Raw genomic sequence first — 13,554 nt, 5'->3', positions numbered from 1 at the left:
ATTTGGGATGTTGTATGATATTCCGAAACTCTCACTATACCTGAAGAAGACCTACACCAGCAATGCAGGGCACTAGAGACACATGATGACATGCACGATATTGATGCAAGTGATTTAGGTGATGAACTGAAAGCCCTTTCAAGATACATTTCAGCAGGATCAACTCCAAAGGCTGTTCTGGAATATATGTACACAAATAAGATGAGCACCCTCTTTCCAAATGCTTTTGCTGATCTGCGCATACTTCTAAACACTTTCTGTAACAGTTGCCAGTGGAGAACGCAGCGTCTCCAAGCTGAAGTTAATAAAAACACATCTACGCTCCACAATGACACAGGAGAGGCTGGTCGGCCTTGCAACCATATCAATAGAGCATGAACTGGCCCAGGCTGTGGACCTTCAGGAAGCAGTTCATATCTTTGCAACCAAGAAGGTACAGAAAGCACCACTTTGATTATTCAAACAGATAAAAATGCCAGTGTTTACTATGCAGACAAGAAAAGTTACATTTGGTGTTCAGGCGTTTGAAAGTTAAGTGTTACTTAAAATTTTAAACAAGGCATTTTAAGTTGTTAGTTCTCCTTTATTGGGGTAGGTAGCAGAGCACTAGGAGAGGAGAAGAACAGGAAGAAGGCAGAATTGAGACCTGTCAAATTTTTGGCCCAAGCGAGGTGGCATCATTTGAGCTCCCCGCCTCAGGTACCAAGATGTTGTGGGCCGGCCCTGGCAGTGACTATGTGGGCACACGCCAGTCAGACACAGCAAGAACCCTTTCTGCTTCTGTTTGAGAGGGAATGTAAGCTACATGCCTCTTTTCTCTGCAAAGCACCATGGCATTGAAATTCCATCTGGACAACATCCAGAGATAGATGTGAAGTCAAACTCAGCTCCTGTCTCACTGACAGTGCAGCAGTCTCCGAGTCCCCTAGAGCAATGGTTCTCAAACTTTTTTTTTGCGGACCACTTGAAAATTGCCGAGGGTCTCAGTGGACCATTTAATGATATTTCCAAATGTTGTTTGTACCGTTAGCTAACTATTCTAAAGTGCTTGGGATAAAAGCACTATATATTAAAACAAACTTAATAATTAACTTTTTTTTGTTCTACAAATAAAAGCCCACAACTCATATTTTAATATCAGTAGTCTTACCTTTCTAATGCGATGGATGTGCCCTCTCTTCCCCGCCACGGCAGCCACGGAGCTGAGGCTGGGAAGGAGAGGGGTCTCTCCCTCTTCCCCCCACCACAGCAACCACAGAGCGGAGGCTGGGAAGAAGGGCCGTCTCTCCCCAGCAGCCGCAGCCCTGGAGCTAGGGAAAGTCGCCTCTTTCTCTGGCCCTCACAGCCCTGCACATCCCAAATTCTTCTCACCCCACTTCCCCCTTCTCTTTATCCCCCCAAGGCCACCACCTCACCTTACACGTGCATCTTCTCCAGGGACCAGGCACCTAATTAGTGGAGCCACACCTGCATGGCTCCACTAATTAGGTTGGTGGCCCTTCATTCTCTCGTGTGCGGCCCCCCAGGTGCGAACCTTAGAGGGAACTAATCGGCGGACCACCTGAATGGAGCTCACGGACCACTGGTGGTCCACAGACCACAGTTTGAGAACCTCTTTCCTAGAATATTACACTGTAGTGTCACCTCTGAGCATGGGCACAAGCTTTTGTATGGGACTTGATCCTCTGTCGTGGTTAACAACTAAATGATAATGAACGACAAAGGAAACTACATTCAGAAATTTTAAAAGATGGAATTGTATGGAACAGAACATCTCACTGAGGCCCGTAAAATGCAATTTCTTAGGCACAGGAGACCTCTAAGGCAGAGCGTGGACTCTCTCTTCTCGTCCCTTACATATAGCTAAGGAGACTAAAGAGCCCCTGTTCACATGCTAGCATTTCATAAGATTTTTTTCAAACAAATGCCAAATAATGTTTCCATTTTCTTATACTTTGTTGTTCCTGCCAGTTACATCAGCCCTGAGTCTCTCCCTTCCCCTACCATCTGTGCTTTTATAATCATATTTTCCTTTTTGGCTGGGATTTGCAGGGAGCTTTAGAGAGGCCAATGATACCCACTTACCAGTGAAATTCAGAAGGAGCTGGACACCTTGCTCCCATCAACCTCACTGAAAATCCCAGCCTTCATTTTTAAATTAGTGCCCCTTTGAACTGAGGTTTTTTTTTCCTGGTATAATCTGTCTCCCCACCCAATTTCGTAGACATTTCAAAAACAATCAGTGGGAAGACAAACTGAAGATCTTGTTGCAATAAGGAATGAGACACCAGGATTCCAAATGTACACAAAAGATAAAAGTCTGCAGGACTGAGGTATAAAGCAGAATCCTAGTTAGGATATTCCATTTGTTCCAAACTTTCTTCCAGACCAAGTATATTTTTGCTTTCCCAATCTCCCTTCCATGTGGCTACACTACACTGTTACTGCAGCTGCTGTTGCTGATGCGGGAATCTAACCAGGTTTAGTTATTAAAGAGGCCAAAAGAGAAAGTTACTTACCTTGTGTAGTAATGATGGTTCTTCGAGATGTCCCCCCCATGGGTGGTCCATTGTAGGTGTGTGTGTGTGTGTCCCCTTGCACTTCTAATCAGAGACCTTTGGTACCAGTGTCTGTTCAGCCTGCACATGCTCTTTATCCCCCTCCCTCTGTGCTCTGCGTCGAGGCTAATTAGCACTGCACGGGCAAACCCTCAGGTCCTTCTCTACTCTGAAGTAGAGGGGAGGGTTGTTCAGCACCCACAGGGACACACATCTCGAAGAACCATTGTTACTGCACAAGATGAGTAACTTTCTCTTCTTGAGTAGTGTTCCTATGGGTGCTGCACTGTGGGTGACTCCTGGGCAGTATACCCAATGGGAGGTTGGGGCTTCGGCGTCTAGTTTGTTATGGATGATAGTACTATGAAAATGAAGATGGTGTGAGAAACAGAGTCTCCAGTAATCGCAGTGTTCAGCAAAGGTATGAGCAGATGCCCGAGTCATTGCTCTGCAGATTTCCAAGATAGGGACATTCTTGAGGAAGGCAACCAAGGAGGAAACCAACCTCATGGAGTGCGTGCGGATTCCAGATGGAGGTACCACATTGCAAACATTACAGGAGTGTTTAATACAAGTTCGAGACCCATTAGGAGAGTCTTTGGGCTGATACTGCCATGCCTTTAGACCTTCTGCAATGGAAAGGAAAAGCTTAGAAGATTTCCTAAAGGCCTTTGTCCTGTCCAGGTTAAAGGTCAGAGCTCTCCTAACATCTAGCATGTGCAGTATAGCCTCCCTGTTATCACAGTGAGGCTTAGGGTAAAAGGTCAGGAGGTGAATCAGTTGGCTCATGTGAAAAGACGAGGTCACCTTGAGGATGAACTTTGGATAGGGCCAAAAAGAGGAACCTCATTTTTAAAGAATATTATAAAGAGTGGTGCACCTTTAGTGCCACTAAATGTTCTCCTTGCCAAGGTGAAGGCTATCAGAAATGCTGTCTTCATTGACTGGTATGTGAGTGAACAAGTGGCTATAGGCTCAAAAGCGCGATCTAGTGAGACTCTTTAAAACGAGATTTAGGTCCCACACTGAAGTGGGATGTCTGGGTTGGGGAAAAAGACGTTCACCATGTCCTTGAGGAATCTTTTTGTAATTGGGTGGGAGAAAACTGAGTATCCCTCTACTTGTAAATAGAAAATCGCTGTGGCCGCCAGATGTACTTTGAGTGAACTGAGGGACTGATTGACCTGACCTCTTGAGGTCAACACACACCATGGGAAGGATAGAAGATGCCAGGGTAATTTGTCTGAAATTGCCCAAACCTGAAACCTAGTTCACTTTTGCAGGTAAGTATGACCAGTAGTCGATTTTCTACTGTGTAGCAACACTTGGAGCAGCAGCATTGTGTGTGTTGGTACCATGAAGGAGCCAAGCCTTGAGCCATTCCCGCAGGTTGGGAAGGAGAATGTGTCCTTCGTTCTGTGAGAGGAGGTAAGGAGTTGGTTGAAGAGAGATTGGTGGACACACTGCAAGCTGTGACAGGTACAGCTATCATGTTTGTTTGTCTCAGTCAGGTGGGAGCAATCAGGATGACATTTGCTTTTTCCCTTTTTATTTTTAACAGGACTTTCAACAGCAGAGGGAATGGAGAAAAGGCAAATAGAAGGTCCTTGTCCCATGGAAGAAGGAGAACATCTCCTAATGAGTGCTGTCCAAGGCCAACCCTGGAGCAGTAGTGTGGGCACTTCCTGTTCAGCTAAGTAGCAAACAAGTCTGTTGTCGGTGTCTCCCATTGATAGAATATGCTGTGGAGTACTGCTGGGTTCAGTTCCCACTTGTGGTCATGTGAGAACTTGCGAATCACAGTGTCCGCTGTTGTGTTCTGCACTCCTGAGAGGTAGGCAGGCTGCTGATATTAGAACATTGTGGCAGATTCACCAGTTCCAAAGCTTTAGCACTTCCACGCACAGGGAGGCCAATCTGGCGCCGCCCTGACGATTTAGATAGTACATGCCCACAATGTTGTCTGTCATGACCTTCGTGTCTGTACCTCTGATCAGTGAAAGAAAGTGAAGGCAAGTGTTCCTGACTGACCTGAGTTTGAGGAGATTGATGTGGAGAGTCGCCTCCGGGGACGACCACTTGCCGACTTGTGAGGTTGTTGAGATGTGCACCCCAACATATGAAGGATGCATCTGTAGTGAGAAGTAATGTTGGGGTGGAAAGTTGTGTGAACTTTTCATGAACACCCATGCAAACATTTGTTGGGTCTTTCCACCAATCCAGGGAGCGTTTGACCCTGGAAGGCGTTGAGAGAGGTTTGTCTAACCTGTCCGTTTGACCTGCAAACCGAACTGAACCCTGTCTACAGACATCTCATGTGAAGTCTGGCATGAACTATTACAAACGTGCCAGCTGCCATGTGTCCTAGAAGCTGGAGGCAATGTCTGGCTTACATTTGTGGACTGCTTTCAACTGTCTCTATGAGCGTTGACAGGCTGTGAAATCTGTGTTGTGGGAGGATCACTCTCACATGCAGTGCATTGAGATCGGCCCCTATAAACTCCAAGTACTGTATCAGAGTTAAGGTTGACTTTTCGATGTTGATTTGTAGCCCTAGCTTCATGAATAACTCCACTGTCCTGTGGGTGGCCGATAGGGCGTCTTTGAAGGAGTGGGCTCTGAAGAGACAGTCATCCAAGTATGGGTAGATCATGATCCCCAGGGTGTGTGGAGAATACTCTGGGAGCCAACAAAGGCCAAAAGGGGTACTCTATACTGGTAATGATCCTGACCTAGGGTAAGCCAGAGGAATTGTCTGAGAGACTGTAGAATTGATATGTAGAAAAAGGCATCCTGAAGGTTGAGGGCTGAGAACCAATCCCTCTATTCCACAGATGGAATAATCACTAGTAGTGTGACCATTTCGAATTTTTTGAGCCTTCACATTTTTCTTCAATGCTCTAAGGTCCAGTATCGGTCTTCAACCTCCCTGTTTCTTGGGGATCAGGAAATATCAGGAATAAAATCCTTTGCCTCGGAGATATGCACGAACAGAGATAGGAGGTGATTTATGGCTCTTAGAGATAGGAGGTGATTTATTTCCTGTCTTAATAGTCTCTTGTGAGAAGGATCCCTGAAGACAAATGGGGAGGAAGAGTAGAGAGGATGGAAGGAGGTGAAGTGGATGGAATACCCATGGGAGATAATTTCCAAAACCTATCTGTCGAATGTTGTGTTCCCAGTTCTGATGGAACAGAGCCAGAAAGCATCCAAAGGGATGTGAGAGGTCGAGAGAGCTGGTGTGGTAGAGAGTGGCATCAAAATTGGTGTTTTGAGGTGGAAAGCTGAGACATGGTGGCCTGATGGTTTGCCCCTCTGAAATTTGGACATTTTTCGTTGCGTCTGTAGCACTGTGATGAGTAATTGGGTGGATGTGACTTCTGTGATGACTGAGGACTAAGTTTCCCTTTTTGTCTGGACATATAGATCCCCAGCAACTGAAGTGTGAATGTGGAGTATTTCAGAGAATGGAGTGCGGCATTGGTCTTGTCCACAAACAATTTCAGGCTTTCGAAGGGGAAGTCTTTGACCATCATCTGAATCTCCTTCTGCAGTCTCAAAAGATGCAGCCACAACACTTGTTGCATCACGACTGCTGTCGAGATTGAACAGGCTGCAGTTTCCACAGCACCTAGTGCGGTCTGGAGTGCTGGTTTTGTCACTAACTACCCCCCCCCCCCCGCGCCCCGCACGATGGCCTGAAATTGGTCTCTGTGTGACTCTGTCAGGTGATCAATAAAGGCATTAAGCTTTGCAATAATTTGTGCAGTCATATTTGGCTGCTAAGGCTTGGTAGTTTGCAACTCAAAATTGCAAAGTTGCGGAAGAGTAGGCCTTCCTCCCAAACCAGTTGTCTCTTCCAATCTCTATCGTAAGGGATGTATTTTGAGTAGTGCTGGTGGCCACAAGAGTTCACCAAATCCACCACGATGGAATTAGGTGGCGGGTGGGAGAAGAGGACATAATACTTCTTGCTGGCCCATTTGTTGGCCAACAAACCATCCCGATGTGTAGAAAGAATAGTAAATATGGCAGGCAACCAGCTTGGCTTAACAGTGAAATCCTTGCTGATCTTAAAACACAAAAAAGAAGCTTACAAGAAGTGGAAGATTGGACAAATGACCAGGGAGAAGTACAAAAATATTGCTCGAGCCTGCAGGGGTGTAATCAGGAAGGCCAAACCATATTCAGAGTTGCAGCTAGCAAGCGATGTTAAGGGTAACAAGAAGGGTTTCTTCTGGTATGTTAGCAACAAGAAAAAAGTGCAGGAAAGTGTGGGCCCCTTACTGAATGAGGGAGGCAACCTAGTGACAGAGGATGTGGAAAAAGCTAATGTACTCAGTGCTTTTTTTGCTTCTGTCTTCACGAACAAGGTCACCTCCTCCCCATGCTGTGCTGCCCAGTGCAGTAGTCTGGGAGGTGACCAGCCCTCTGTGGAGAAAAGTAGTTCGGGACTATTTAGAAAAGCTGGACGAGCACAAGTCCATGGGGCCGGATGCGCTGCATCCAAGGGTGCTAAAGGAGTTGGCAGATGTGATTGCAGAGCCATTGGCCATTATCTTTGAAAACTCATGGCAATCGGGGGAGGTCCCGGATAACTGGAAAAAGGTGAGTGCCCATCTTTAAAAAAGGGAAGGAGGAAGATCCGGGGAACTACAGGCCAGCCAGCCTTACCTCAGTCCCTGGAAAAATCATGGAGCAGGTCCTCAAGGAATCAATTTTGAAGCACTTAGAGGAGAAGAAAGGGATCAGGAACAGTCAGCATAGATTCACCAAGGGCAAGTCATGCCTGATTAACCTAATTGCCTTCTATGACGAGATAACTGGCTCTGAGGATGAGGGGAAAGCAGTGGACGTGTTATTCCTTGACTTTAGCAAAGCTTTTGACACGGTCTCCCACAGTATTCTTGCCAGAAAGTTAAAGAAGTATGGGCTGGATGAATGGACTATGTGGTGGATGGAAAACTTGCTAGATCATCGAGCTCAACAGGTACTGATCAATGGCTCCATTTCTAGTTGGCAGCCAGTATCAAGCGGAGTGCCCCAAGGGTCGGTCCTGGGGCAGGTTTTGTTCAATAGCTTCATTAATGATCTGGAGGATGGGGTGGATTGCACCCTCAGCAAGTTTGCAGATGACACTAAACGGGGAGGAGAGGTAGATACGCTGAAGGGTAGAGATAGGATACAGAGGGACCTAGACAAATTAGAGGATTCGGCCAAAAGAAATCTGATGAGGTTCAACAAGGACAAGTGCAGAGTCCTGTACTTAGGACAGAAGAATCCCATGCACTGCTACAGACTAGGGACCGAGTGCCTAGGCAGCAGTTCTGCAGAAAAGGACCTACAGGTTACAGTGGATGAGAAGCTGGATGAGAGTCAACAGTGTGCCCTTGTTGCCAAGAAGGCTAACAGCATTTTGGACTATACAAGTAGGAGCATTGCCAGCAGATTGAGGGATGTGTTCATTCTCCTCTATTTGGCATTGGTGAGGCCTCATCTGGAGTACTTTGTCCAGTTTTGGGCCCCACACTACAAGAAGGATGTGGAAAAATTGGAAAGAGTCCAGCAGAGGGCAACAAAAGTAATTAGGGGGCTGGGGTACATGACTTATGAGGAAAGGCTGAGGGAACTGGGGTTATTTAGTTTGCAGAAGAGAAGAATGAGGTGGGATTTGATAGCTGCTTTCAACTACCTGAAAGGGGGCTCCAAAGAGGATGGATCTAGATTGTTCTCAAGGGTACCAGATGACAGGACAAGGAGTAATGGTCTCAAGTTGCAGTGGGGGAGGTTTAGGTTGGATATTAGGAAAAACTTTTTCACTAGGAGAATGGTGAAGCACTGGAATGGGTTACCTAGGGAGGTGGTGGAATCTCCTTCCTTAGAGGTGTTTAAGGTCAGGCTTGACAAAGCCCTGGCTGGGATGATTTAGTTGGGGATTGGTCCTGCTTTGAGCAGGGGGTTGGACTAGATGACCTCCTGAGGTCCCTTCCAACCCAGATATTCTATGATTCGCACATTGGTTTGGCTGATGCTGGTGTTTGCCAGAAGTTTGGCTGGATCCAAAAGCACCTGGTCAATGAGGAGGGCGATCTTTGAGGAGGAGGGTGTATGTAATATGTCCAGCAGCTTATGGTGGGTGTCCCTCACCTTCTTGAGAGGGATTTGTAATCAATCTGCCACCCTCTTTGTAAGATTCTGAAAGGACCTAAAATTGCCTGCCATGGAAGGAGGAGGGGACATCACTGCCTCATCTGGAGAAGAAGAGGAGAAATTAGTTGGTGGTGTGGTCTCCTCTTCTAGCTCAATTGCCTGTTGTTCGGATATTTCCTCAGGAGGTGCTGAGGCTCTAGATGCAGAGGTAGAAGGAGAGCGCCTCATGGATTCCCAGTGGATGACTGTGATGGGATCCCGGTTTATAATCTGGAACTGAGGTACTGCTGTGCCCCCTTAACTCTCCAGCTTGGGCTGTCTCTCACAACGCTTCGCTAGTGACAAGCAGCAAACCCCTCCAGGCGAGGTTATAACTCAGTACAACAGCATGTGGAGCCCCACATCAAGCTAAATTGCATGAATGTTCCCTGAGTCACTCATGAATCACACACACAAAGGCACCAGCAAATCTGCCAAGCCCCCAGCCTTGCCCCCAGAACTGAACTGTCGTGCCCTGGTCAGAAGCCTGACCAGTATAAGTTCATTACCCAATCCACACTCTCTCAGTGTGGAGAGGACATACACTAGCCTTGGTAACCTGAGCGAAGATTTCCCAAGCACTTCAACCAAAACACACTATTTTAGGTAAAATATAAAACAGATTTATTAACTACAGAAAGACAGATTTTAAGTGATTATAAGTGGTAGGCTTAAAAGTTCAGAGATAGTTACCAAAGAAAATAAAAAGTAAGCACACAGTCTAAATTCTAGACCTTATTAGACTGAGCAATATTTGGATCATACAGTTTCTCTCACCCCACTGGATGTTGCAAGTAGGTTACAGTTCTTAATACATAGCCTTTCCCTTTAAGCCTTGGACCAGTTTCCTCAGTTCAAGTCTTTGTCTTCCCAGCATTCTTCTTCCCTTCAGCATAGGTGGGGGAAGAAAAACGTGAACAGTGGCATCATGAGGACCTTATTTTATACTCAGTCCATGCCCATGGAAAAAAACTAGCCCAGGTATACCTGGTGGGCCTTGCTGAGTTACAGGGTTGAGCAATCCCCATTGTGTGGTGCTTCTCTTACACAGTTGTAAATCCCTTGTTTACAATTCCCCTGCTGATTAATGGTCTTTTAACACCGTGTAGGTGTGGATCACCTCCTTTGTTGCTACTGGAGAACTAGTGATGCCCAAATTTGTAACATATTTCAACAACCACTATACAGCAAAATCTCATAAGATCATACACACTGATATACATGATCATATTTTCATCAGATCATGATCTTTTCTAGGATATATTATATGACATGCTTTGTATGAAATATCAAAATCATATATGAATGATGAATATGGGGATTACAGGGCACTACTCTGAGGTACAGAATGCTACCGTGACACTGGACGCCTCGAAGCCCTGGTGTGGCTGCTGTGGCCGTGGAAAAGGCATGGGTGACAGAGCCCACAGCTGGTCATACCATGGGGTTGGAATCCAGAGTGAAACTGTGCCTGGGAAGGTCCGGGCTGAGGGTGGGAGGGAGCATAATGTGAGTGACAGAGAAACTCCTCCTGGCCGCTACCAATTGGAGGTGCAGATAAGGAGACTGGAGGCAAACTGCTTAGTACTGGTGGTGATTCAAGGTTTGAGATGAATCCAGTACCGAGTAAAGGAAACTCTGGGGTTTCAGATACCACCAGGTTCTTAGAAAATCTGTACTCCTGCAGTGCCATGGTCATTAGTACGGTCAGGGCTTGCCAGTGCTGACTCATCAGTACCGAAGCAATCTGCAGTCTTGACCAAGATGAGCAGTCCAGAGAGGTTTAGTTGTCTTTGGTACCGAGGGTTTCCGTATCGGTGCCGACTTCCCACAAGCTGTACGGTCTGTGCTTCTGTCTGACAGGCAGTGCCGCTACGTCAAGTGCCTGTGCCCAGAGGGTCCTTAGGCTTACCCCAGGTGTCCGCACTGGATGACCCACACGACTTGGGGGTACCATGTTTAGGAGCCATCGGTACCGAAGTGACCAAATGTGACGGGGATCTCCTCTAGCTGGTTAGGGACTCACTGTGAGGACTTGTGGCTCTCATTTTGGAGATGTTTCACAGGGAATCTGAAGGTTTCTTCTTCAGTTCACCCCCTTTGGAGGTAGAAGGCTGCGGAGATGGCTCTCATCACTGAGGAGATTCAACTGCAGGTTGCAGAGCTCCCTCCTTCAGAGGTAGTTTTAAGCTTTATTTCCCAGTTTTTCCAGGATTGGGCTTTCAGTTGCTGACACAAAGCACACTTTTGGGGAATGTGGGCCTCCCTGAGGCACTGTATGCACTGGGAATGTCCATCTGTTATAAGTAAGGCCTCCTTACAGGAGAGGCACCTCTCTTTAACCTGAGGGAGATGGGCATGCCCCTTGATGGCAGCAATCTCCAGTAGAGGAGGAAAAAATAAAGTAAAACCTTTGGGGGTGAGGGGGAAGGGAAAAGAATAGCAATGGACCCCATCACCTAAGAAGAAAACGCACACAAAAACACTAAGGCTATGTCTACGCTGCACTTTTGTCGTTAAATTTTGTTGGTCAGGGTGTGGAAAAAAACCGAACAACCCACCCCTGACTGACAAAAGTCTTAGTGACAAAACGCGCCGGTGTGGACAGTGCTTTGTCAGCAGGAGTCTTTGTCAGCAGCAGATGCTCTCCCGCCAACAAAGTTTCTGCTTCTCACTGGCAGTGGGTTTATTTTGACGGCAGGCGAGCTCTCCTGCTGGCAAAGAGTGGCTACACTGCGTACCTCAGTCACTGTAAGGTATGCAATGTGGAAAGCTTAAGAATGACTAAGAAAGAATTTCTAAAGATCAAAAACAGGGGTCTCCAAACTTTTTGGATCGCGCACCCCCAGGGACAGCTCTAGGGAAGCAAAAAAAAAAAAAAAAGAGGTGCCGCCAAAGACGGAGTGGGGAGAGCTGAGCTGCCGCCAGCGTGCCGCCGAAGAATCAAAGGTTCAGGAGAGCTGCTGCCGCCATGCCGGCGGTGCTCCTTCGGCGGCGCTCCTCCTGCCGCACACCACCAGGGATGGTCTTGTGCACCCCCAGGGATGCTCTTGCGCACCCCACTTTGGAGACCACTGATCTAAAGTATCTGTGAATGGACTGCTAATCGCTCCATCTCTAGTCAGGGGCAGTTAAGAAGGAAGTAAAGGTGGCTCACCATGCAGCACTAATTAGCCTTGAGGCAGAGCACGAGGAGAGAGCACGTGTATGGGCTGAACAGACACTGCTACCAAAGATCTCCGATCAGAAACACAGGGACGCATACACACCTACAGTGGAGCACCCATAGGGATACTATTCAAAGAAGAATCCTTGTTCCCTATGACCTTTCAGTTTTATTTCCCCGGAGGACATGAGAGGGGAAGCTAAACTCTTATTTTTAGGAAAACCTCACTGATGGTCTACTCAGCAAGCAAATAAATGCCAGACTCAGTCAAATTTCTCTGACCTGTACCACCAATGGCTTCCGCAGGTGCCTGTTCCGCAATCTCCTTGGTTTTGGCAAGAAGTAGTCTGACTGCATCTGGGGGAGCGGGGGGCGGGGGGAGGGCAGGGAGAGAAAGGACATGTGTTACACAGTATTTTGACCACCCAGTCATGAAAAATTCCTCCCTAAACTCTGATGAATAATGTAACTATTAAAGACACCAGAAACAAAACAACACCTCTTTCATAGAATATCAGGGTTGGAAGGGACCTCAGGAGGTCATCTAGTCCAACCCCCTGCTCAAAGCAGGACCAATCCCCAACTAAATCATCCCAGCCAGGGCTTTGTCAAGCCTGACCTTAAAAGACTCTGAGGAAGGAGATTCCACCACCTCCCTAGGTAACCCATTCCAGTGCTTCACCATTCTCCTAGTGAAAAAGTTTTTCCTAATATCCAACCTAAACCTCCCCCACTGCAACTAGAGACCATTACTCCTTGTCCTGTCATCTGGTATCCCTGAGAACAGTCTAAATCCATCCTCTTTGGAGCCCCCTTTCAGGTAGTTGAAAGCAGCTATCAAATCCCACCTCATTCTTCTCTTCTGCAAACTAAATAATCCCAGTTCCCTCAGCCTCTCCTCATAAGTCATGTATCCAGCCCCCTAATTATTTTTGTTGCCCTCTGCTGGACTCTTTCCAATTTTTCCACATCCTTCTTGTAGTGTGGGGCCCAAAACTGGACAAAGTACTCCAGATGAGGCCTCACCAATGCCAAATAGAGGGGAATGATCACGTCCCTAAATATGCTGGCAATGCTCCTACTTGTACAGCCCAAAATGCTGTTAGCCTTCTTGGCAACAAGGGCACACTGTTGACTCATATCCAGCTTCTCGTCCACTGTAACCCCTAGGTCCTTTTCTGCAGAACTGCTGCCTAGGCACTCGGTCCCTAGTCTGTAGCAGTGCATGGGATTCTTCTGTCCTAAGTGCAGGACTCTGCACTTGTCCTTGTTGAACCTCATCAAATTTCTTTTGGCCCAAACCTCTAATTTGTCTAGGTTCCTCTATATCCTAACCCTACCCTCCAGTGTATCTACCACTCCTCCTAATTTAGTGTCATCTGCAAACTTGCTGAGGGTGCAATCCACGCCATCCTCCAGATCATTAATGAAGCTATTGAACAAAACCGGCCCCAGGACTGACCCTTGGGACACTCCGCTTGATACCGGCTGCCAACTAGACATGGAGCCATTGATCACTACCCGTTGAGCCCAACGATCTAGCCAGCTTTCTGTCCACCTTATAGTCCATTCATCCAAAACACCCCAGCCAGAAGCTGGGAATGGGCGACGAGATGGATCACTTGATTACCTGTTCTGAAG

General features: G+C 47.0%; 1 protein-coding gene across 3 annotated transcripts in view; it reads right to left on the bottom strand.

The window, feature by feature from the left end:
• Positions 1-13,554, bottom strand: part of CRAMP1 (cramped chromatin regulator homolog 1) — a 109,037-nt gene that overhangs the window by 21,013 nt on the left and 74,470 nt on the right. For all 3 annotated transcript variants that reach the window (XM_043524735.1, XM_027834814.3, XM_037910191.2), the window contains one exon: positions 12,196-12,270. In XM_043524735.1, the coding sequence (XP_043380670.1) occupies positions 12,196-12,270 (75 nt within the window). The remainder of the gene's footprint in view (positions 1-12,195; positions 12,271-13,554) is intronic.

The sequence above is a fragment of the Chelonia mydas genome, chromosome 10 (assembly GCF_015237465.2).
Source record: "Chelonia mydas isolate rCheMyd1 chromosome 10, rCheMyd1.pri.v2, whole genome shotgun sequence".
Lineage (NCBI taxonomy): Eukaryota > Metazoa > Chordata > Testudines > Cheloniidae > Chelonia > Chelonia mydas.
This window is presented reverse-complemented; position numbering and strand designations above follow the sequence as displayed.